The sequence below is a fragment of the Castor canadensis genome, chromosome 7 (genome assembly GCF_047511655.1).
Source record: "Castor canadensis chromosome 7, mCasCan1.hap1v2, whole genome shotgun sequence".
Taxonomy (NCBI): domain Eukaryota; kingdom Metazoa; phylum Chordata; class Mammalia; order Rodentia; family Castoridae; genus Castor; species Castor canadensis.
The window spans coordinates 34,166,818-34,193,370 of record NC_133392.1 but is presented as its reverse complement, the minus strand read 5'-3'; the positions used below and the strand labels follow the sequence as shown (position 1 = coordinate 34,193,370).

Here is a 26,553-nt window from a genome sequence, read left to right as displayed (position 1 = left end):
TGGTATTTTTAAAGCAACTTTATTGAAGATGAAGCAGTAAGATTTTAGTCAAGAAGGCAAATCTGCACTAGATCTTAAAAGATGGGGAAAATTAGAAGAGGCAGAGCCCAGGGATGGCATTTCTGCTTCTCAGGAAAGGGTGCAGAATGGCTGGCACACAGGCCAGAGACTATCTGCTTGCTCAGTTGAGGCTGCAGGGTCTCATTCAGCAGTCTGAGACCCTACCATTTTTTTAGACTGGAATAAAAGAGATCTCAAAGAAGGGGGGTATAGTGCCAAAAACAGTTAGAGATGGGGTGATGTCAAGGTCCTTTGGATCAACCAGAGGCTTCAACATAAAATGCTGCAAAATATTGGTCAGGACTAGAAACAGCTCCATTCGGGCCAAGCCCTCTCCAATACAAACTCTTTTTCCTAAAAATGACATACAAACTGATTAGTCATTTAATTCTGATTATAAGTTAGCACACATAGAGATTTAAATAAATATAGAATTAATAAATATATTAATGAATGACTAACTAACCACTTTGCCTCTGTGTTTGCACATAGCTAGTTTCTTTCCTTTCCTCAGAATAAATTTCAGTGTGCATGCTATATGAAAAAATCTTTTCTGTCCAATGACATTTACACTGCTGTACTGAAGCTTTATAGGAACAAATTTCTGTAAACACACACATACACACACACACACACACACACACACACAAGCACACACATGCACGTGCTCACCCCTTCCAACGGACATGACTCACAAAGTGACACAGATCTCATTAGATTATTTTTCCTAACCAGTATCCAAAGGGATCAATCTCAATCTTCTCACACATCTGTTTAAAAATTATTCCAGAGCCTACCATATAAAATATATGTTATAAACTTGGCCACAAAGAATTCTTAAAACTTAATTTCTTCTTGCTTCTTCTATCTAGTTCCCCCACACGCATCACATTACCAATTATTCACCAATCCCCAAACAAGTTGGAACCTTCAAGCTTTATCTCAGATTTCAGGCACTACTCTAAATAGAATAGTCCTCTTCTCTACTCTGCCTGTTATTCTCCTTATCCTTTCATATTCAGCTCAGATGCAACTTATTCTATGTATAATTTTTTTATATGCTCAGGTATAAAATTCACTTCCTGCTAATAAAGTACATTTCACATGAAGTTTAAATTATTCTTCAGCTTCATTACTGGAATGTAACTTCTGTAGGTAAGGCCTTAGCTCTTGTAATGAGATTTACATTGCTAGGACAAAGCAGGCCTGCATGACATGTAAAATGATTAGAAATCTCATGTGATAGTAGACTCCAAAACAGAGAAACAATGTTGAGTAGGATGACACAAGAGACATTGACACTATCCCTGAGCATTGCACATAATTTTGAAACCACAACACCAAAGTCTGTTCCGTTGTCTTAGATATTCCAGAACAAATCTCTTTTTTCTGTCCCTTTTTCAGTTACTGCTGCAGAAGAGAACTTTTGCCCTCCACTCTTTGCCCTGTTTTTTCCTTTAAAGCCTGCCAAATATTCTTTATCTCTCTCTTCAGACACAACCTGGTTTTATTTGTACCTTAAGCCTACCTATTCCTAGCAAACAGACTTCTGTGAGCTTCACTGACTGCAGAGCTAGTGCCTTTCAGGCTTCTGAATGAACTCAGAGAATTAGGTAATAGAAAAATAGAGTATTTATTGCTTCAATTCATTATGTCAGGTCACAGCTTGGGCACTGGCTGTATACCTCCACTGATGCTGGCATTTCCAGTTGAGGCATCCAGTGTCCCTCAGCTAAGGTTTATTGGGATTCCAGTATCACTCCTCTTCCCCTGCACCTTCAATCCCAGAGTGGTTACATTTTCTCGCTGATACTTTTCCCCAGTAATTTTCCACATGTCTTTACTTCCCTTGTCCTTTGCTCACCCCTGAAAACAGTCTGTTCATTTAAGTCTTCATTAACCTTTTTGAGGGTGAAACCTATTTTTTCCAATACCCTTAAAACTGAAGAAAGATACTTTCTGCAATAAAATTTCCTTTATCTTCTAATTAAACTGTCCCTACCCCAAAAAGACCAGACATAAGATTTTGTCTCTCTGAACTGCGGCATCAGCCTACAGCTTGGTATTCATAACACTTCAGTCTCATTGTCTTTTAATTTGTCTTTCTATCTCTCAGAAGGAAATTTTGCTTCATACCATGTTTGTATCTTGTAATCTGACATGGATTTTTAAAATGCCAAATGAGATGCTCAATAAGTTTAAGTGAACCAACTTTTCAAAGTATCAAGATAGTTGAGAAAACCCTTGGTTCTAGGAGAAACTCATGAGAATCTTAGTTCAATATCAAGAAGCAGAATTAAGAGGTGGAACATACAATCTAAAAAGAAATACCTGGACTTGACGTTGTGGTTGTGCATCTGTCCACAGAAATGGCAATTTACCCAACACAGTAAAATCTCCAAACAAAACTCCTACCATCTCATTTGATCCCTAGTGCCCAGGTGCAAACAAAGCCTGCTTGCCTGCTGAAAAAGGCATGAAGTAGTCACTCTTCTTAAAGTTGCCATTCGCATCCAGAAAGTGGCTGGGGTCAAACTTCTCAGGGTTGGGAAACTCTTTTTCATCATATAGGACAGAAGTCAGAGATGTTAATATATTTGTGCCCTGAAAGAAATGAAACAGATAAACCAGATTATAAAGGAGTTCATAGAATTGAAAAAAAAATTAAGCATACTTCAGCAATTACTTTTTTATGTAGATGAGGAGCTGAGGCACAAAAAGGAGAATTTATTTGCTCAGTGTCATACAGAACATACTAATGCCCATCTAACAAGCCTTAACTCACATGAAACCCAGTTCAGGGCATTGTTCATTGAAAGCAAGGGTTTGTTCACCCTGTTTGAAGTCTGACACTAGCACTTACTTTGTATGTAATCAAGGAAGCTCCCTGTAGTGCATTGCTGTTAACTAATAAAATATCATTTTAGTGTTGTCTAAGAGTTCTGGTGTCACTGAATACCCAGTTCATTCCTTTTAATAGTAGGAGGCATTTTAAATTATTCAACAGCTCATAGGTCATATCCTGAAAAACCCATCTCTTACCATGAAAAGATGGGGTAAAGGTCCCCTTTTATTGTACTTCAAGTGAATTACAGAATTCTGGTGAAAAGGAGAGAACATTTCCAAATTTAGGTTTTTCCTAAACTCAGAGGTATAATGTAATATAGGGAGTAAGTTAAGAATCAATGAAATCTTCCTCTCTGTTAAATAAAGCTCAGGGAAGTTAAATACATTTCAGAGTTTCATTTTCATCATTATGATAATGTAAACATATTTGCATTAGATTATTATAAATTTTAAATGAAATAATACAAGAAATACATTTTTTGATGCTAGGGATTTAAGCCAGGAACTTGTGCATGGGAAATACCAGCCCTACAACCAAGCTATAGCTTCACACATTTTGCACAGACATTATCTACATGCTAATGTTCTCAGTGGAGAGTGGCTTGTTACTATTCTGATGGTAATGAAATCATTAACAATACTTTAGAATCTACATTGTCTTCACACTTTTACTATTTGGCAAAGACAAACTTAAAATTCAGATCTTCCTGGATGCTTGCTGAAACAATGGATGGCCCTCCAATTCTATGATGTAGTTATCATCACACAAAATCCATAGGTCAAGTCCAACAAATGCCATTTCCTTGTGCACATATGAACGAGAAACTGAGGTTTCAGTTCCCCCTGAGCCTCTCCCTTTGTAGCACAGTTACACCTGAGATTCATTAGCTGACCTGGGTGAACTCAGAGCATGCCTACTGTGAGGTACAGGAAGACACTATGGTCAGCCCCACAGCAGCTTCCATATAAAGTTAATTTCTACCAAAACACTTCTCCAGGCTGGTCTACCAAAGATTCTGGCTGTGGTAGTGCAATTATTTTGGAGATATCTTAACAACTAAACAAATATAAACCTGGTAACAAGAATAAGCAAAATCCTGAATTGTGACACTTTATGGCACAGAAATTAGACCTTATTTTTACCTTGGATTTCTCGTATTTTCCTCTCACAATGAAAAGTAACATTCATTTTCAGCTTAGGAATGAGACATCAATATTTAGAACCTACAATTGTGAGAGAAGGTGTAGGAGCATAAGAACCTAAAGTTGGGCATATCTTAGAAGTGTACAAGAGTGCTCTCTCCAAGCCCATGGCTATGGTTGGGTAGCATGCATGTTGAAGGAAACCCCATGAGACCCATTACAACAAACGGGAGTTGGGAACTAAAGATACATAGGGAAGCTGTGCTATGACACTGGGTACTGAAGATCCAACTCACCCAGGGCAGAGAAAACTTTCAGCACCTCAGATATTATTTGTTGACCCCAAAATTCCCAGAGGGTTGAACTAAACAAACCTCCCTAAACTAAGTATCATGCCAAACACTGAATGCAAGATTGAATCTAAGGTGGAATAAAAATGAATACAACAACACTAACAAAATGAAAAACATCTGTCATTAGTTTAACTGCTTGCCCAAATAAAAGTAAATACCCTTAAAGAAAGCAGCAGAACAGATTCCCCATAAGGCATCATTCAAAATGTTCACCATACAAAAAATAACAGTAGACACAGGATAGAAGGAAATGTAACCAATAAACAAAATGGAAACAGTCCATATGATAAACTACTTGCTAGCATTAAGGATACATAACTATTATTAATATAATCAAGTACTTAAAAGAATAATTTAAATACATATAAACTATAAAAACAGAACTCTTAAAAGTGAAAAAACCATAAAATAAAATTAATAAATTGAATTAATAGCCTTAGGGACTACAAAAGAAATGTTTAATAAGATTAGTAAACTGGAGACATATTAATGGGGCAATAGCTGAAACTCCAAAAAGGAGACCTCAGATATGAACATTCATACAGGTTTGGGGATATAGCTCAAGGGTAGAGCACTTGCCTAGCATATGCAAGGCCTTGGGTTTTATCCACAGCACTGCAAGGAAACAAAAAATTTTAACAAAAGAAACAAAGACAGCAAAATATATATGCATATACAATTAATGGACTGTGGCTGAAAACATAAAGGTCTACAATACAGAAGACTCTTAAGATAAGATACTGGTATTAAGTGAATTTTTCATGGCTTCATCTTGAGAGCAGGCATCAGACAGAAAACCACTGACTGAATAGATTATGACTATAAACCTCAGTCTCCCTGGCTTGAAAAACAAGCGCAAAGATTCCTTATACTGCCCACATAGAAGCAGAAAAGAAACAGTATAAATTTCACAAAAGAAAGGGCCAGAGAAGGAGAGCCTTGATTTCTCCATATGAGCGCTACAATATCTCTGGACAGCTCTTGAATTAGACCACTGTAAACCAAATGCAAAGAGAGAGAAAAAATTTACAGTCAAGTAGGTAATATAAAGAAATTTTCAGAGAAAGAAAAGCTTTACCTATGTCTCAAGCAAATTTAAATGCAACAAATCCAAGACAAAATTATTGTTTTAGAGAGACACTTTTAAAGGTGAGATGAAAGGGACCCATGCCAAGTAAAACCATTTACTAATGATAAAAGGAGAGTTCATTTTTCCACAATAAGAGGCATTAAAATGAGTTGTGTGGATATTGCTACGTAATTTATAGGAAGGGAATTGAGGAGTTTCCTTCTAATGTTCTGATTATCTCTACCAGGCAGAAGGCCAGGGCACCTGAGAGAAAGAAGATGGTGGAGAACAGGAACTTTGAAGAGGGTTCAGGACTAGAATAATCATTGTGGCACACAAGGTAGCAGGTTGAGTTGGGTTTAAAAGAAGAAATATTGTGCAACATTTAGAACACATTTGGGCTTGGTAGAAATGATGCCAAAATATTGAGTCTTGGCAAATATAATTAAAACCTCCTGCTGAGATTATTGGTCTTTCTGGAAGGGATCAGTAGCCCAAGGCAAGCAAGAGATAGGAGACTATTGGTTAGGACTGTTAGAGGGAGGCTTCAAGATAGCAAGGAGATAGGAATATAGGATACTGGCTAATTGCTAAGAGTAAAAGCACATAACATGGAAAGAAGAGAAGAGGACATCAGATTGTACCAGTGAATAGGCAGAGTATAAAGCTATCAGTGCTCTGAAAAGTCTGTGGAAGACTAAGTACTATTATTTGTTGAGTCAACAAACAAGAAAGTATGTAAGATTGGCTAGAAAGTGAGATGCCTAGAGGCCTAAGTTATGATTGTGCCATATCTATAGGTAAAGATTCCTAAAGATGAGTATAGATGAAATACTCCTCACCTTTGGAATAAAATATCCTCTGAACCAAATGTCCTTAGTCACTGCATGGGGCAAATTTGTTGGAACCAGGTCAACAAATCTCTGGATCTCATGCACCACAGCGTCCGTGTAGGGCATGCGGCTCCTGTCCTGCATGCAAGGCCTCCGGTTTTTGCCAATCACACGTTCAATCTCCTCCTGGATTCTAGCTGACAAGGCAGAAATGAGAATTTATGTGAAATGAATAAGAAGTATCTTTTACACAATGTCTTAATCATCATCACATTGTAATGCTACACGGGGAAATTGGAAAATTATTTGTTGCTTTCTGCATAAGGGTGAAAAAAGATAGGCCTCCCTTATGTCTGCTCTTCAGACACTTAAGTTATATGTACTTGTAAAATACAAGTACTTTGTATACTTTTTATACTATGAAATCCATTTCTAAAGTTTAATTTTCTACTTTGTGAATTTTTGCTTCATAGATTCAAAGATCTAGAATCTTGAAAAATCACTGAAGAACATGTGAATTTACTATTTCCTTTATGATGGTTTGTGCTATAAATATGTAAATCCTGAGAAGATAAGAAGTACTCAGTGAAGTGTATGACTAATAAACAAAACAATGGAATAGATATTTAGTTGATTCGCTACAGGGTAAAAAGTGGAAGGTAACATTTTTGTACTTGATATGCTACATAATTCATTATATTGCTTTATAATTCCTCTAAATTATTCTAGGTGTTTGGTTTTATTTTGTGTTGTTTACAAAGAAACCAGTGAAAGAAGTGAATATATTTCCTAAGGACACTAAGATAAAGCAGTTACTTTCCCATATTATTCCCCTGGAAGAGAAATGGGAGCAAAACAATGGAGAGCTAGTCGAGGAGGGTGAGGTCACAGAGCTACTTACTGCTTAAGTAAGAATTTAAAGCCAATACTATTTGAATCTATCACCCATTTTCCAAAAAAAAAGGATGCCTTGTTATCTAGTTAGTACACAATGAGAGCTAGGAATGGAGCACAGGAAAATTCTGTAACTTCACAGTATAAGAAGAAACAAGAGCTGAGTATAAGTGCACACTGTGGTAATCCCAGCACACAGGATACTGAGGTAGAAGGATCAGAAGTTGAGTTCAGTCCATGCTACATAGGAGATGCTGTAAAGGAGGAAGTCAAGGACCAGGAGGAGAAGGGGAAAGAGAAAATAAGAAGAATTTCTCATGTTGAAGCTGAGCTTCTTCTAAAAGAGAATGATCATAAAAAGTGATCAAGCACTGTAAACAGCTTTAGCAAAGTAGCAGGATACAAAATTAATTTACAAAATCAGAAGCTTTTCTATATACCAACAATGAACAGATTGAGAAAGAGTATAGGAAAACAATTCCCTTTACAATAGCCTCTAAATCAAACACCTAGGAAAAAAAAACAAAGGATGTGAAGACCTCTACAAGGAAAACTACAAACCATTTAAGAAAGAAATCAAAGAAGACTATAGAAGATGGAAAGATCTCCCATGCCCATGGATTGGTAGAATTAACATAGTAAAAATGGCTATATTACCAAAAGCAATCTACATGTTCAATGCAATTCTTATCAAAATCCCAGTGACATTCATCACAGAGATTGAAGAATCTACCCTAAAGTTCATTTGGAAACACAACAAAACACGAATATCTAAGACAATACTGAGCAAAAAAGAGCAAAGCTGGAGGTATCACAATACCTAACTTCAAACTATACTACAGGGACATAGCAATAAAAATAGCATGTTATTGACACAAAAACAGGTAAGAATTTTGGTGGAACAGACTAGAGGACCCAAATATGAATCCAAGCAGCGACATCCACCTAATTTTTGATAAAGGCACCCAAAACATAGGATGGAGAAAAGACAGCCTCTTTAACAAATGTTGCTGGAAAAACTGGATATGTGCCTGCAGAAAACTGAAACTAGATCCATGTTTGTCACCCTGTACAAGTATGAACTCAATGTCTATTAAGGACCTTAATATTAGACTTGAAACCTTGAAGCTAGTACAGGAAAATGCAGGGAATACACTGGAAGCAATAGGAATAAGCAATGACTTCTTCAGTAGAACTCAAGAGGCTCAGCAACTAAGAGAAAGGATGGACAAATGGGACTACAGGAAATTAAGAAGCTTCTGCACAACAAAAGAAATGGTTCTTAAATTGAAGAGGCTGCCCACAGAATAAGAGAAAGTGTTTGCCAGCTATAAATCAGACAAGGGACTGATAACCAAGATATACATGGAGCTCAAAACATTAAACTCCCGAAATATCAATGACCCAGTGAAGAAACAGGCAAATGAACTGAACAGAGATTTTCCAAAGGAAGATGTCCAAATTGCTAAAAAACACAAGAAAAATTGCTCACCATCCCTGGCCAGAAAGGAATTGCAAATCAAATCCATACTAAGATTCTACTTCACTCCTGTTAGAATAGCTACCATCAAGAACACAAAACACAACAAACGGTGGTGAGGATGTGGGAAAAAGGAACCCTCAAATACTGCTGGTAGGAATGTAAGCTAGGACAACCACTATGGAAAATGGTATTGAGACTCCTTAAAAAACTAAAATTAGATCTTCCATATGATCCAGCAATACCATTCCTAGGGATATACCTGAAGGAATGTGAGTCAGCTTGCATCTGCATGGGTAAGCTTTGCAGGGTATGCAAAGCCCCTGCATACCCATGTTTATTGCAGCACTATTCACAATAGCTAAGTTATGGAAACTACCAAGATGCCCCACCACTGACAAATGGATTAAGAAAATGTGGTATTTATACACAATTGAATCCTACTCACCTACTCAGGCACAAACTAGAATGAAATTTTCTCATTTGCAGGTAAATGGCTGGAATTGGAGATCATCATCTTAAGTGAAATTAGCCAGTCTCAGAAGGCCAAAAGCTGCATGTTCTCTCTCATATGTGGAGAACACATATACCCAAAACAAATGTAGTAATACTATGAGATGAAGGTCACACTAAGGGGAGGTCATGTGCAGGAGGGATAGAGCAAGGGAAGGAAACTAAAGTTGAATGTGGTTGATATGCTGTCTGTACTGGAATGAATATAGAAATCTTAAATTAGCTGGGGCCATCATGGAAAGGGGACTAGGGAGGAGTGAAGAAGACTAGAAGAGGTGAACAAAATGGGGTTGTAATACATGTATGCATGGAAACATCACAAAGAAACTCCCTGTGCAACTATCTTTATCTCAAACTAGCAAAAAGTCACATCTTTTTCTTTTTTATCTTTTATCTTTTTTCTTCCACAAAATTGGAGAACAGGAGGGAAGAACAAGTCCTGCAAGGGAGACAGGATGGCATCAAAAAGAGGGAGGAAGTGATGGGGAAAGGAGATAGGAGGATGAATATGGAGCAGATAATGTGTACACATGTATGTAAATGTGTAAGTGATACCTGCTGTTAACTGTCCCAGGACTCAGTGGAAGGGATGAATTCAAATGTAATGTATTTATAAATGTGACAATGTCCTCCCACTCAACACAACAATAAAGAAAAAAGTGATCAGGAACTACTTATTAAGTCAGAATATTTAGTAAAATGGCACAGTATATGATGACATGGGAAAGAAGAATAGTATAATGAATACAGATGCAGTGCAAAAAAATACAGAAAGAAAATTATAGTGAAAGTAGTGAGATATGACACCAGAAAAGTTTGTGAAATGTTTAAAGATTGTAAAATATTATATAAAGTTTGTGCTCATAATCAATATGGACTTATAAGAGTTAATGATGTTATTTTGCTAAGTGTGTGTCAAACATTTCACAATGTGTATTATCAAAAGCACTTAAAAGCTATGTTGTTAAGTAATACTGTTCACAGGAATCTTCCAACTATAGTCAGATGGCAGAAAGACCTTAAAGTAGAAATTTTGCAGTTTATATCATAGATATTAGTCTTAGGAAGTATACCCTTTGAAAATGTATTAAAATGCCTCAAATTACAAAACATGATTTAAAAGTGAAAGTAATGACCTCAGAAGAAGACTACGATTTTAGAAAATGGTGGGAAAAAATGTTGCATTTACATGAGATATTATGTTGGGCAGAAATTTAGGTACTGCAAACTTGCATTCAGCATCAAGAGGCTGAGTCAGGATGATTGTGAGTTTCAGGACAGCCCAGCCTACATAGTAAATTAATTACTAGCCTGAGCTACAAAGAAAGACCCTGTCTCACAACTAGGGACTAAGAATGCAGCTAATGGTAGAACACTTGCTATCAGGCACAAGATCCTGGGTTTAATCCCTAGCAACAACAACAAAGTGGACGTAATAGAAAAAGATTTTATGTGTGGGATATAATTCTTTTCTGTTGGAGACCTAGTCATTTTAATACAGGAATATAAGTTTCTCAATTACATCCTCACATTGCTAATGCAACTGAATAGAAACAGATTTGAGAAGAAAAGGAAGTATAGCTCAGTAATAGAGTATCTGCTTAGCATTCATGAAGCCCTGGGTTCAAGCCTCATCTCCACAAAAAAAAACCTAAAAACCTTTTGACAGTTATGTATTTATCTGGACAGAGAAGGTACATAGAGAAAGAAGGAGCATATTTCTGTTCACATCCTAAAACAAGTGTTACTGCATCTGTCCCAACTCAAAATAAGGATATTTTACTATGGCAGGGAACATAATGACCACTGCCTTTACAACCGCTGCTGTTCTTCAAATATTTCATTCTCTTATTTTTATTTTTACTTTGAGCTAATTTAAGAAGAATTCATCCAATGGTAGGCAAATGTAATAATGATGGAAAAAGAATTTTCTATGTTGTCTGGGCAGGTAATGTGTAGAATTATTATTTGTGTTTTGTGCCAATTTCTACATGGACTTTTCACCTATCCATCATCATGATCATACCAGAGATCTCTGGGTGCTTCAACAAGAGCAAAAGTCCATATCTTAGTGTGGTACTTGTTGTCTCTATTCCAGCATTTAATATATCAAAAATGGTAATGGCCATGTTTTCCATAGTAAATTCAGACTGTTTAATGTGTTTTTCCTGGAAACAGTGGGTGAGAAATACTTGATTTTAAAAAAGCCTCACAGATACCTAAAAGAAATAAATATAGTAACAGAATTTGGTAAAAATGCCAAACATTGCAGAATACTGTAGCAGAATGTAAAGTAGATGACTATTAGAGTCCTTCACAATGAAAACATACACTAAGAGTTAAAGTATCCAAGTTCTTTCTGATTCCATACCTTCTCACACACTGGAACAAGTCAGATCCTCTGTAGTGTTTTGCAAACATAAATTATATTTAGTTATTATAAATTATATATTATACATTATATTATAAATGAAGTAATATATTTACTTTAATATAGTAAATTGCATTATGTATTTATTATTAATTATATTGTGATACTCACTGTCAACCTAGGATTGATCAAATTTCTCATTTGATCATCCATTATGACACATCCCCAAACTGCTTCACTATTCTCTTTTTTTTTAACATCCAATATAATTTATTCTAGTAATAAATTAACAGTTATAAAAATGTTAGGTGTACTATTCTCAACCTCATCAGTCATAACACTCACCACTGTACCTCAAATAAAATGAAGATCAAAATTTCTACACATTTAATCACCATATTCCCCAAAACCAATTTATCCTGCTTTTAATCACAGCCAGAATTTCCTCAAAACAAACCTCAACTGTGAAAGCATCCTAGATCCTCCACAAAGTGAGCCTCTGCAGATTATTATCCATTCCCGTGCCCACTAACTTACTATATCTTCCATTCACGGAGGTTATTTTATGTGCAATGACATATTATCTTCAGTCTTGAAAGGGTGTGTATGTGCTTCAATTTGCCCCAAATAAAGAACAATCTTTAACATGATAAATGCAAAACCTCTTGCTCAGGAAGAAGAATTTGGATGGATTGAGTTCCAGACCAGCCCAGGCTAAAAATTAGTGAAATTCCTTATCAACTTATAAAAGCCAAATATGATTGCACAAATTTATCATCCCAGCTATGGAGAAAGCATAAATAGGAGGATCTAAGCTCAGGCTGGCAAACATAAATGCAAGACTGTATTCAAAAAATACCCAAAGCGAAAAAACACTGCGGTATGCTTTATGTGGCAAAATACCAAATTCTGTGGCAAACACAAGGTACTGAATTCAAATTGCAACACTGACAGAAAATTATACACATATACATATATATATAATAAACAAGGTACTGAATTCAAATTTGAATTCAAATTGCAACACTGACAGAAAATTATACACATATACATATATATATAATATATACTTGCTCATATTAGACCACTAATTACTTAATAATATCTCAGACATTCACTATATATTTATGCAAACAATGAATATACACATGAATGTAAAGGCAAAAATGATACCTATTGAAACTACTCCTGGAACTGGGGGAGGAGAGATAAAGAACAGTAGAGGGGGTAAATTCACATAAGATATATTTCATACATTGTAAGAACCTGTGAAATGCCACTGTACCCCCACCAGGCACAACAATAAAGGAAGAAAACAATTAGAAGAATTTTAAAAAGCAATGACTATATTGTAAGAAAAAAACATGTGTAAATAACCTGGTTTCACCATGAAAAACAATCTATGACTAACATTATCCACAACATACAGTAGTAAGTCAGGGTCTAGCTATACCTTTTCCATTCTAATCAGGAAATGGTCAATAAAGTCTCTAGGGTTATTGGGGTCCAGAGATTCTTGATGTTCTTTTATTTTCTCCAAAATAAACTTTTGTTGGTCAGCAGTGTTTTTAAACAACACATTATGACTTCCTGGGAGATAATGTAAAACAGGAAATACATTGCAGAGCTGAAAGAGGAAAGAATTTTTATGAACTTATTTGCCAAACATTTAAAAACACTTTGTAGGTATCAGAAACTTTGCTATATGCTGAGTAAAGATGGAAAAGTCACCTCCTGAGCTAATACTTACTTAGAGTTTGAAGGCCAGGGCACTGCTGAAATGATCTGAGTCACCATTTGTACAGTTAATAAAGCAACTTCAGGGCCACTTACACTGGTTCCCCGAACACAGCTCTCTAAAGAAATTATCCTACTGTTACCTGTTTTCTAATGAGAACATTGCAGTTCAGAACAGCTAGTCTACTATTTTAATAGTGATACCAATGCTACAGCCAGTGTTCTGGCCACTTTCCCTAGACATGTATCTCCAGGGAATCAACTAAAAAAGTTCTCAGGGCTGCTACTCTTACCGTCTTAAAGAAACAGTACATCATTATGTATAAGGAAGTTCAAGCAACTTATCATAATGTGTCAAAGAATTTGCTGCCCTGAGGGATATACACATTGACCTGACTCACTGGTCTTGTAGGTCCTAGTGTTCAATAACCTTGCTTCAGACAGAACACCAAACAAGATACTTGTGCCAGTGGCTTGAATAAAATTAGATACAGAATCAGGAACCTTTATTCTAGTCTAACTAACTGTCTTGCTAAACTACTTTGGAAAACTGTGTTTAATACCTCTGAGGCTCAGTATCGTGTTCCCTAAAAAGAGGGAAAATTTGCTTTTTCTCCAGAGTCCTTCCCAGGTTGAACACATCATGACCTCACAACATACACTGTTAGTTGTCAGTGATTTACAACATGAGTTAATAACATCTATCTATCTATCTTAACTATCATTTCACAACCCTCCTTCCTCCACATAAAACTTCTTACATACACACTGATTCCCTAAAATCATCTCTTTTTGTTTTTCAAGGATGATAGCTTCTAGCCATTTTCTCCTGGTGCCAGCACTTGAATAAACTTAATTTCGAGATGAGACCAACTCTTATCTTCCAAGTGCTAGCTTTAGAGCAGTGAGTAGATAGAGTTGTGTCCTGAAACAATTTCACATTTAAGTAGAACTGGCCTTACCTGTATCCAAGGAGTGCTTACAATTCTGGCATTTTCATGAATGTACGCAATCAATCTGTGGAATTTCTTATCATCATAGTCAAAACGATTCTGGAAAATGATTGATGAGATAATATTGCAGGGAACACAGGCCAAAAGGAAGCTAGGATCACAGGGAGATCCTACAGAACAATGGAAGTTTGAAGTTAATACACAATTCTCACACAAATCTTAAATTTACTATTTACAATAATTAGGAAGGTGAGGTATTAGCAATGTCTTTATATCTATAAACACTACAAGGCTTAAAAGTTTGCTATATTTTTCCAAACAAAAGTATCTAATTTACTGTAGGTCACTTGTTCATTTTCCTTTGAATTATGTGCTATGTGAATTATATTTCAAATCTACTAATTCACAAGAGGAAACATGAATAGAGGCATTTAAACATGTTTTATTGTGTGCAATTTAACTCTCAGAATAGACAATTCTTCATAGAAATCTTAGCAACCTAATTTTTAAAAAATGAAAAAAACTGAGGAAACCAGAAAATGCATTTATCAGAACACAGTTGAAATGATCAATTTCATTTTTCTAATAGAAGAGAAGGATAGTAAGAGAAAGTGAAGTCATGCTCAGATATTTGAAAAATATACTGTGGTTTTAGGAGTTGTCTTCGTTTGTGAAATAAAGAACACTAGTCTACGTTTGGATGCTTGGATACTTGCAGCTTTTCAGCTTTACTCTTTGTTCTTCCCCTTCTATCCACCTGTGGGAAAGAAGTAAAAACCCAAGTGCTAAACTGAGCACTGTGGATTAGTAATCCTATCTACTTGGGAGGCACTGATCTGGAGGATCCTGACTTAAGGCCACCTGATTCACAACAGCTCAGCTCAACCAATTAAGCCTGACCTTGATGGTGTGCATCTGTCATCCCAGATCCTCAGGAAGCATAAATGGGAGGATCCTGCTCCAGGCTGTCCCAGACATAAATGTGAGACCATATTCAAAAATACCTCAACAAAAAGGGCTGTGGGTATGGATTAAGTGGTAGAGCTCCAAACTATAAAGTGCAAGTCCCTGAGTTCAAACCCTAGTACCACCAAAAATAAATATATAATTAAAAATTTCAAAAGTACAAATATACTCCTTTGTTTGTCACAAGCAGGAAGTTTACTCACGCAATCCCTGGACTGCACAGGAGACCCTTATCCTGGCCCAACCCACTTACCACCACAAGAACCTCAAGACAAAACGTTGCCCTGCTTTTCCACCCCATTTTTGGACTGGTTTGGGAGTCAGCCTACTTTACAGTAAGTATCATTGCATGAGTTAAAACTTTTCACATCCTAGTAGTTTGTGTGGAATCATTATTCTTGACCTTTGCACCCTTATTTTTAGTGGTAACAGCAAAACTATTGAATTAACAGCCAAGGCAATATTGAGCAAAAACAGCAATTCTAGAGGTGTCCCAATACTCAACTTCAAACTACACTACAGAGTCAAAGCAATAAAAAACAGAATGGACTGGCACAAAAACAGACATGAAGACCTGTGGAATAAAATATGAATCCACACAGCTATGCCTAACCTGATTTTTTACAAAGGCACTCCATACATACAATGGAGAAAAGACAGCCTCTTCAAAATTTGGCCAGAAAACTGGACGTCTGCATGCAGAAAAGTGTAACTAGATGCATGTCTTTAAGCCTGATAAGTATCAATTAAAAATGGATTAAGGACCTTAACATAAGACCTAAAATGTTGAAGCTAGTGCAGGAAAGGCCAAAGAACACACTGGAACAAATAGGCACAGGCAGTAACTTATAAATAGAATTACAGAGGCTCAGCAACTAAGAGAAAGGATTAACAAATAGGACTAGATGAAAATGAAAAGCTTCTACACAACAAAAGAAACGGTCACCAGATTGAAGAGGCATTCCACAGTATGGCAGGAAAATCTTTGTCAACTGTGCATCTGACAAGGGATTAATAACCAGAATATTCAAGGAGCTCAAAAACTAAACTCCCCAAAAATCAATGAGCCAAATGAAGAAATCATCTGACTAACTGAAAAAATATTTTCAAAGGAAGAAGTCCAAATGGCCAAAAAAACATATGAATAAATGTTCAACATCTCTGGCCATAAAGGAAATGCAAATAAAAAACCAAGTTAAGACTCCATCTCATTCCTGTTGGAATACCTATCATCAAGAACACAACATCAAAAAATGTTGGAGCGAATATGGGGAAAAAGGAACCCTCATATACTGTTGTTAGAAATGCAAATTAGTACAACCACTGTGGATAACATTATGGAGGCTCCTAACCAAACTAAAAAATATAAATGCCATATGGTCCAGAAATACCACTCCCAGGGATATACCCCAAAAAATGTAAGTCAGGTTATAGGCAAGGCACCTACCCACCCATTTTTATTGCAGCATTATTCCCAATAACTAAGCTATGGAAACAGACAAGATACTCCACTACTGATAAATGGATTAAGAAAATGTGGTATTTATATGCAATGGAATTTTATTCCGTCATAAAGAAGAATGAAATTTTGTTGATTGCAGGTAAATGGGTAAAACAGGAGAACTACATCTTAAGTAAAGTTAACCAGGTTCAGAAAGTCAAAGGTTCCATGTATTCTCTCATATGTGAAATACAGGCCAAATACAAAGCAAGTAATATTATACAAAACAGATCATGCTAAGGGGGTGTCACTAACAAGAGAGAGGGTAAAAGAAGGGAGTTAAGAAAGTGAATATGGTTGATGTGTTTTCTATACAGGAATGAATATAGAATTTTTAACCCTGATAAAATTGAAAAGAGAAAAACAGAGGAGATGAAACAATTTGGGTTATAATGTCACAAGGAAACTCCCTGAATAGATACCTTAAGTAAACAAAGATGTAATTTTTTCACAAACTCACAGAACAGGAAGACAGACTGGGTCCTCCTGTTTGTACTAGTGGAGGGGGGAGGAAGTGGGGAAAGGGTGTAGGAGGGTGAATATGGTGCAAATACTGTGTATATATGTATGTAAATGGAAAAATGAGACCAGTTGAAGCTCTTCCAGGAACAAGGGTAGGAGGGGATAAAGGAAAATGAAGGAGGGGGTGAGTTCAACCATGATATATTGTAAGAACTTCGGTAAATGTGATAATGCACCCCCAATACAACAATAATGTTACAAAATGAAATTAAAAAGCAACAGTAAAATAATTCTGTCAATGTGTAATAGACAATGAAATGGGCATTCCTAACTATGTGAGGACCTCACAGCAAGGAGGAATGAAGCAGAGTGCCAGTGAAAACAGGTTAGGAACCTGAGAGAAGGTCATAGTCCTTATGTGTAAGTTGAGCAAGGTAACCACAAGGTCTGCTTATATAAATTAAGTTTACAAAGTCACTTACACATAATATGTTTGATCCCCAACAGACATCCCTTTACAAATTTTTTCCAGAATTTTGTTCTAAGAAAGTAATCTGAGATATGTCATGATTTGATGGGTTTCATTTTTATATTAATGCCATTAAAGATTGAAAATACACCCATCTGGTCAAACACAGAGCACTAGTTATGGTCTATGTTACATCAAAAATAATGGAATGTAATACTCTTCTGTTAATACAGTTCTTGAAAAACTTTCAAAAGTTAAATACATGAAGATAATATGTTATATTTAAAAATAAGTTTGCAGAACAATATAGAGAAAAATTTATCTCTATATCTGCCAAATCTTGGACCTATATTCCTTTGCAATATGGACAGGCCAAATAATGTTCTGTAATATTCTTGCTCCATGTCTAGAATTCATTCATTCTAAGGAAGAAAACAGATTAAGCAAACATTTGTAATAATTGCATTTTATGTTAATAGCTAAAATATGGAAAACGCTATATGGATAACTAAATAATATTTGCTACAAAAACACAATGGCAATTCACCATAGAGAATAAAGTAATACTAATAATTTTCTTTAAATATTTAAACATTGATGTTCTGAAACTACACATATCTTACAATTCTGATCTTAGGCCCTTCTAACTGATCTCCTGTCCAATCTTTCTCCTACCCCACCATCAGGCTACATGTGCACACAAACATCCACACATTGAAAATTATGTTTGTTAGCTCCCCACCTTCACACCACACTTTTCCATATGAAGCAAATTACACCCTACACATTGGAAGAATTTTGTGGCTTCTTTATTGATTCTCAACAATTTGTTTCTTTTCCAAGTCTTAGTTTTGCCTAAGACTGGCTGAATACTAACATCTAAGTCTTCTTTTCTTCCTATGTACCAACTAGTAACATTTTCTGGCTCCTCTTGCAATTAGGTGTTGCCATGTTACAGAGGCAGGTCCAAAGGAATATGAGAGAAGTTTTCTTCATCTCTTCTTTCCCTGATCTTTTCTCCATCCACTACCACAGATTATGGTTCATCTCTTGCATGATACTGACAGGCAAATGGTGAAGACATAAAACACCTGTCAACCTGGCTCCTGAAAAGACTGTTATGCAACCACTTCACACTTTTACAAATATTATGGGAACAAAAATAAATATCTGTTGTACTTTGGACTCCATAGCCTGTCTTTAAATCTATTTGTAGTGTCATTTAGTACACCATAAATATTACTATTACTTATGCAAGTAAAATGCACCATTGGTTTTTTTTAATGCATCCACCAAACACAAGGCTTCCTCTTGAATCCGGTCTTCTATAGTTTTCTTCCCCATCCCCAAGTTTCTCAAAACCATGAGACAGAAACGCCGGATTTGCTTCCATCTTTCTCCACTGCTAAAAACAACACCTATAAGGACAAGAAAAAACAAAGGAATATCCTCTATTGTCATGATTTCAGCTGAACACATTCAAGGAGAAATGACCCAAACAATGTATGCACATGCAAATAAATGAATAATAAAAAAAAATTTTTTAAGCTCAAAAACAAAAGAAGTGATACTAACATTTAATCAGGGACATAAAAATATAATTGTTTCAGTTTTAGGATTTCCCACTGAGCCCCACCTCTATTTACTACTGATACTCTTGAATTTCTTTATTACAAAGCTTTAAATAACCAATTAGCTCCACAAAACCTCAGAGTAATTCTGTGAAACTAGTGCCATCCAACCCATTTCACTTACAAGGTTGTTGAAGATCATCCTTGGAGTGATGATCATCAAGTGATCGTCATTTGAATCAAAATGCTAGCTCTATTATCACACAGTTAATATACAGGTGAGTCCAAGCCATAATTTAATTTTTTATGTTTCACTTTCCTGATTATTTCAAATTTTAGAATGATCATCAGAGGGAGGCAATTCTCATGAGAAAGTAGGGGTGGTGATATAGGTAAGTGCTAGAAAGATAGCTTATTATGTACAAAGCCCTAGGTTCAAAACTCAGCACCACAAAAACTAAAGGGGAGGAGAAAAAGAGAGAGACAGGGAGTCTGAGAGGGAGGAATCCTGGAGAGAAACAGTAGAGTGGGGAGAGAGGATAAAGAGGGGAGAAATAAAGAGGGGGAGAGAGTATAAATAGGAAAAGGAGGGAGGAAGAGAGTGAGAGGGAGAGAAGAGGAGCGGGGAAGAGATAAGTTCTACATTGGAAAAAATCTTATGACAATATATTCTTCAAGTAAAGGATATATTTATTCTGTTATTGAAAAATAGCTCATCATATTTTTATACCTACCTCTTCCATGAAACATAGGAAGGCATTACTTGGAAGTCTACTTTCTAGAATTTAGTGATCTGCCAGAAAAATGGAGCTCTTAAAGCCAGCTGCAAAATAAACAGTTCATATACAATGGTCCTCAACTTAAAAAGTAGTTCAACTTCTGAAGATTTTGTTTCTTTGCAACAGTGCAAAAGGGTTACATATTCAATAGAACCATAAGACAAAGTTTGAATTTTCATCCTTTCCTAGGCTGACCAATAATGCAATCTTCTCTCCTAATCCTGGGCAGCTCCTGTGAGTCAAGGCTCTCAGTCACCCAAGAAATCATGAGGTAAGTAATCAGCATTTTATTTATTTTTTTTTTTATTATTTATATGTGCATACAAGGCTTGGGTCATTTCTCCCCCCCTGCCCCCACCCCCTCCCTCACCACCCACTCCGCCCCCTCCCTCCCCCCCCCACCCCCTCCATACCCAGCAGAAACTATTTTGCCCTTATTTCTACTTTAGTTGTAGAAAGACTATAAGCCATAATAGGAAGGAACAAGTGTTTTTGCTGGTTGAGATAAGGATAGCTATACAGGGCATTGACTCACATTGATTTCCCGTACATGTGAGTAATCAGCATTTTAAAATGTGCTGTTTTTCTAGGTTATTAATTTTGTTTGGTTACATGTATTATATTCATTTTTGATTTAGGATATTTTCAGTTTTGCTGTTGTAATGGGGATGTAAATCAAGGAGCACCTGCACTTAATTCTAAAAATCTTTTCTAACATCATTCAATGTATAATCACTGTGTTTCTCCTTGATCCTCTTTTCAGATGATACCTGTACTTTATGTTTTATATTCTGTTGGCTTCTAGTATTTCTTAGGCATGTGTAAAGAAATAGAAGATTGAAGGCAAGTCTGGAAATATTCCAAATATATATTGGTTCCCATACTACACAAGCTTCTTATATAGTCTCTTGGATCCAAGTTACAGGCCACCAGGCAAATTATTAAATAAATAATTTAATAAATACTTTATTCTCCCTTTGCTGTTTTCTCAGTCTCTTCCTTATTATCTTAACAAGATATAATTTAATTTTTAATGCCTTATTTTTGGTGGTATTGGGGTTTGAACTTAGGGTGGCATGCTTGCTAAACATGTGCACTGCCACTTGAGCCACAAGTCCAGCTCTTCCATGCTATAGTTATTTTCCAGGTAGAGTCTCACGTTTTTACCCTCAGCAGGCCTAATACCTCAATCTTACACCTATACTTCCTACAAAGCTGGGATGACACTGTGCACCCGCACACCCAGCTTATTGAGTGGGATGATGTCTCTGTAACTGCTTCCTGAGTAGGTAGGAGTGAGCCATCATGCACATCCTCTAAAATGAAAGTGTAGTAATCACAGATTCACAGAGCATTAGTGATTTCAAAGTCTACTTTCACTGTATTTAATGTTTCATGGAGGCAGGGGGTCATAATCACATTCATATATCTTAAATACAGGTAAATGATTGATCCCTATAGAAGAAGTATTCACTAGTGATTACTAGAGGTTAGGAATGGACGAGGGAAGGGTAGAAAAAGAAAGTCTCCATCTGTCCAGTGCACACTTTATGTGTGCATTGAAATATACTAAGTCCATTAATATGCATAACTAATGCATGTTAATTAAAATTTAACACAATTTTAAAAATTATTTTTGAGTTCATTTTGGAATTGTGAAAAGTGTTTTATAAGCATCTTTCTAAATGTTGCAATTTCTCAACTCTTTGCTTATTGGAGTCTTTGTAATTTAAAATTTCATGGACATTCCCCCAACAAGAACCATACCTAGTCCTTGGCAGATTTTATCAATCACTGGGAAACTCCCTCTACCAGAAAACTCCTCTGCTTGGTCTATCAGGGCTTCCTTCACTGCTTCATATCCATGCAACACCACAGTGGGCTTCATGCCAAAATACAGAGTGAACACAGGACCATACTCTTGTGCTAGCTGGACAAGGAACAGGAGATTCAAGAAAAGAGAGGGCTTCAAAACCAAAATGTTCATAAGTAAGGGAAATGTGTTTTAATTTAATCTTCCTGGAGAGACATTTTCATATTCATTCACCCATTATAAAAGAATTGAACTTTTAGACTCCAAAATTTAATAAGGAAATACATAAAATGGATAATTCTCATTATATTATTTGTTATGTTGCTATTATTGTTATTCATATGCAGATCCTACTATGTGACAATCACTATATTATGCTGTTATCCATACTATTTCATTAACATTTCTGGTCAAGCATATAATTTCTTCAACTTTTTCTTCCTGCCTGCTCTTACAATAAATGATGTATTTCTCTTTCTCTTTAAGCGAAGTCCCTCCCAGTTACCCTATGTGTGGACTAATAATCATCCTTCATTACCCTCCTCATCATCTTTTCAACACTAACATGCTCTAAGTATTAATAATATATGAGAACATGGCAACCTGGTCATATATACCTGTTCCCCAGATTGTAAGTTCTATATCCCAAGGGTCCTTTTAAATTTTCCCTCACTATTAAAATACCCTACAAGCACCTAACAGAGTGCTTAATGCAAACTAACCATTTAATTACTGTTGAGTGCATTATGTACTCAAGTAACCTTTGAAATAATATTATTATTTACATCTTAAAGAACTGGAAATTATAGCTTCGAGATATTGACAGCATGTCCAAAGCTATAAATAGGCAAATGGATAACCTGAGCTGCTGACACCATCTCTTTTACCTATAGTTCAAGGCACAGGAAGCAGAAACTTCCAGGGGCAGTACTCTGGCAACTAGCTGGTTCAGGGAGAAGGCAGATTTCTGATCATTCTACAGGCTTCAGAGAGCTACCACTGTATAAATACTTTGGTGTACAGAAGTTATCTAATTCAGTATATCTGTATAATAGAAAATGTCAAAATTACTGAAACATTAGCTATGTCTTCTTTTTGTGAGTGTGGTTTTGTGATGGAATCCAGGGTCTTTTACATGCTAGGCAAGAGCTCTAACTCTGAGTTACATGTCCAGCCTAGTCATGTAATTGACTTGAAATCAGCAGGTGTTTTAGAAAAATTTGCTACTGAGGCTCAGTCAGTAGCTTGTTTAAAACGAAGAACGGTTTCATTTCCAAGATAGTTCATCAAAGAATAATTACTAAAAGAAAGGGACCTACATCAAAATGTGAACAAAGAAGTCTTGTTTTGACAATTGTTTTGACAAAAATTGTATATCTCATGGATTTCATCTCCTTATAGCTCTCTGTATAACAAGGACTTAGGGTTAGGATTGCTAAAAATATACAAATAAAATCTCTTCAATCTTCACTTGGGCCTGCAGATTCGAATAGATTAAAAAAGGATAAAATTTGATATCTCTGCCTTTAATTTCTGTCTCCTTTACCTTAAACTTGGAGTGAGATTCCTGCTCAACTCTGCACATCAGCATGGTGAAAAACAAAGGTAACCAAGGTGTTCTCAAGATTTACAGACACATTCACACCTTCCTATTCCATACCCTCTAGAGTAGCAATTAGATATATTTAATCATTGTCCTATACCTTCCAGGAGCAGTGGTGCCTTGTAAGTATGATGAAGACAGCCTTTAAACAGGAGCAACAATCTCATAGGAACCAAATCACCCCCTTTCCAGGATATAGGACTGATAGACAAGACACGTGTGAAGCAAACAGAAACTACACCTGAGCAGTAGCAACCTCATGGGTAACAACTCCAGGCAATTTCCTTCTCACCACATGAAGATTTACCTCCTGCTCACAAGCAGTAATCACCTCCTTGCCACTAAGAAGACTCTGTGTTCTAGTCAAACGCCTTCAAATCTTGCCCTTGCCTTTCCCCCTCTATAAACTTCTAGACTGCCACTGTCACCCAAACACAACCCTTAGATCTCTTTTTCCTTGAAAACACTGAAATTAAAATACATTTTCCTGTTTCCCATTGACTTTGCCTGTTTTTCCTTTGGGATTAGTGGACAAACCTAGCCAGTTAAGACCCCAAATTCAGGCTTCTGCTCTCAAATTCTAATATATTCTAAAATCACTTCTGAGTGGCCATTAAATCCATCTGGAGCCAGTTATTGCATACAACTGAAAGAAATTTATCATACTTACCATGCTTAGGGATTTGTTGATATTCTTAGAATTTAACTGTAGAATATTTCCAACAATTGGGAAAGGAGTTGGGCCAGGTGGGAGCTGCCCTTTGACATAGCTTTGGTTCCACAGAGAAAGAAGAATCAAACAAGAAAGACCAATCCCCAGGAAGATAAAGAGATCCATTGATACACTTTGTGTAAGTGCAATTGAAAGCTTTGACTTCAAGGATTCTATAAATACTGTGCCCTCTGATCACCAAACAAGTACAAAGTCTTTGAACTTTGGTTAAACTCTGTTTATCTTTGATACACTTTGGTCTGTTGGTAGATATTAAAAGAAATAGAATACCTTTGCTTCTGATAAGTTCCTATTAAACTTAACCATAAAGGTGATATTTTAACAGTAAAGTTGAGAAGTATCAAATATTCAGAGGACTAGCAGCAGCTCATGTACCTGATAAATGATGAAAAAGAATATCCCTTCTTCCAAAATCCATCATGACATAAGTGGACAAGGAAGCATTCTCTTAGTTACTTTTCCCATAAGATGCCAGGGATGATTCCACGCATCTTCTCACCTTAGGGGAGAAAAAAACAGCCTTTTCTTACAGAATTTGGAGATACCTTAATTCTCTAGGCAGAGCCCTATTCTATTAGGTATAAACAATAATACTCCCAAGGGGATGAAGTGTTAGTAGACAATTGATGGAATCTACCACATCAAGGAAATAAACTGCTTAAACACAACAGAAGAAAGATCCTTGCCTGTGCAGCCTTGTTAGCTACCTTATAATCAGTTCCAAATTAGTGTCCTATATATAGCTCCAGCATGCATTTATTTTCTCCTGTGGGGAGAAAATACTCGTACATTAGATATGAAAATTATTTGAAAGTGTTACAAACTCACAGACATGGATAATATTTAAAGACTAAAATTATTTTAATATTTTATTTTTCATTAATATGTATTAATTGAACATATTAATGGGATTCAGGATAATATTTCAACACATGCATATAGCAGTCACTGATCAAATCTAACCTCCCTTTATCCACTACCTACTCCCATCCCTTTCCAAACTCTAGTAATTGCTCTTTTACAATCAAGTCAACTTTTTGTTGTTGTTTACTTCCACATAGGAGGGAAAAAATGTGATAATCATCTTTCTTCATCTGCCTTACTCCACTGAGGATAATGTCCTCCAAATCTATCCACTTTGCTACACAGGTTGGAATTTCATTGTATATTATGAATAATATTCCATTGTGTATTTTGACCACATTTTCTTTATCTACTCATCTTTGATTAACAGTTAAGCTGATATTACATCTTAGCTGTTATGAATAGTGTTACAATAAACAAAGAATGCAGGCATCCTTTTAATTTGTTTATTCTATTTCATTTTGATATATAAGCGGAGGTGGGTTAGCTATAGCATATGATATATTTTTATTATTATTTTTGGTGAAGCTAATACTGCTTTCCATTGTGACTATACTAATTTACATCCCCAACAAAGAACTATAAAGGCTTATTTTATTTCATACCATCACAAGCATTTTAAGGAAATATAATGGTAAAACAAAAATCTACCTTAAGACTGAAAAACTTAGCTAAGCACAGTGGTTCATTTTAGAAATCCCAGCAATGTGGGAGGTAGAGTTCAGGAGGATAATGGTTCAAGGCCAGCCTAAGCAAAAACTTAATGAGACCTTGTCTCAACCAATAAGCCTGGCCTGCTAGTACACACTTATCATTGCAGCTATGTGGACACCTATAGGAAGGCATATTTGGTGGAGGCTGACTCAGTGATAGAGAACCTACAAAGTAAGTGTGAGGTTCTTAGTTAAACTCTAGAATCACCAAAAGTTTAATAATTATAATGATGATGATAGTAAATATTATAATAATAGTAGAGCATAGAAATAAGGAAAAAAAACTTTCCTAAACTGATGAAAACTCCAAAGGACTTTGCAAAGTTGTAAAGAATATTAAAGTAAAAAAAAACACATTCCTACATTTTTGAGAATCTTTTTAAATTATAAAACATCCAAAAGAGAATGAAATCACAAACAGTGAATTAGAATCTGATTAAAATAAAGCTTCACATATTCAATGTTTTTAAAGAGAGACTACAGGGAATAGAGATTTTATTAGTTCACTGAATAATGATTTTCCACAAAATACATAAGAAAACTAGAATTCAGAAATGAAGTAGAAGTATAGGCTTTTTAGACATGTGAAAAATCAAACTTTTATAACTTGTAAACAATTTCTGAAATATTTACTTGGGGAAAAGAACAACAAAATAAAAACATATCCAATAACAGGCAGACTGTGGAGCACAAAAATAATGTGCAAAAGACATAACCTTGTGAGTTTAAAAAATATAACATTGTAACAATATAATTTAAGTAATTTTTCATGAGAAAAAGAATTAAAATTCCAGATGTATTCAACAAAATGCATAAGCTGGGAAAA

At 35.8% G+C, this 26,553-nt stretch overlaps 1 protein-coding gene across 3 annotated transcripts; it reads right to left on the bottom strand.

The window, feature by feature from the left end:
- Positions 1-24,297, bottom strand: LOC109701910 (cytochrome P450 2C3-like). Of its 3 annotated transcripts, XM_020187352.2 has the most exons (9): positions 24,088-24,295; positions 21,769-21,931; positions 18,920-19,069; positions 14,263-14,423; positions 13,017-13,190; positions 11,219-11,360; positions 6,315-6,502; positions 2,523-2,664; positions 1-414 (listed from the first exon to the last, which is right to left on the bottom strand). In XM_020187352.2, the coding sequence occupies exons 1-9, from the start codon at positions 24,253-24,255 to the stop codon at positions 233-235; spliced, it is 1,470 nt and encodes a 489-aa protein (XP_020042941.2). In that variant the 5' UTR covers positions 24,256-24,295; the 3' UTR covers positions 1-232. The 3 variants fall into 3 exon arrangements, with proteins under 3 accessions (XP_020042941.2, XP_073934799.1, XP_073934800.1); XM_074078698.1 differs by lacking the exons at positions 1-414; positions 2,523-2,664; positions 11,219-11,360 and having other exon boundaries at positions 6,333-6,502; positions 24,088-24,297; XM_074078699.1 differs by lacking the exons at positions 1-414; positions 2,523-2,664; positions 6,315-6,502 and having other exon boundaries at positions 11,219-11,411; positions 24,088-24,297.
- Between the last annotated feature and the right edge of the window lie 2,256 nt (positions 24,298-26,553).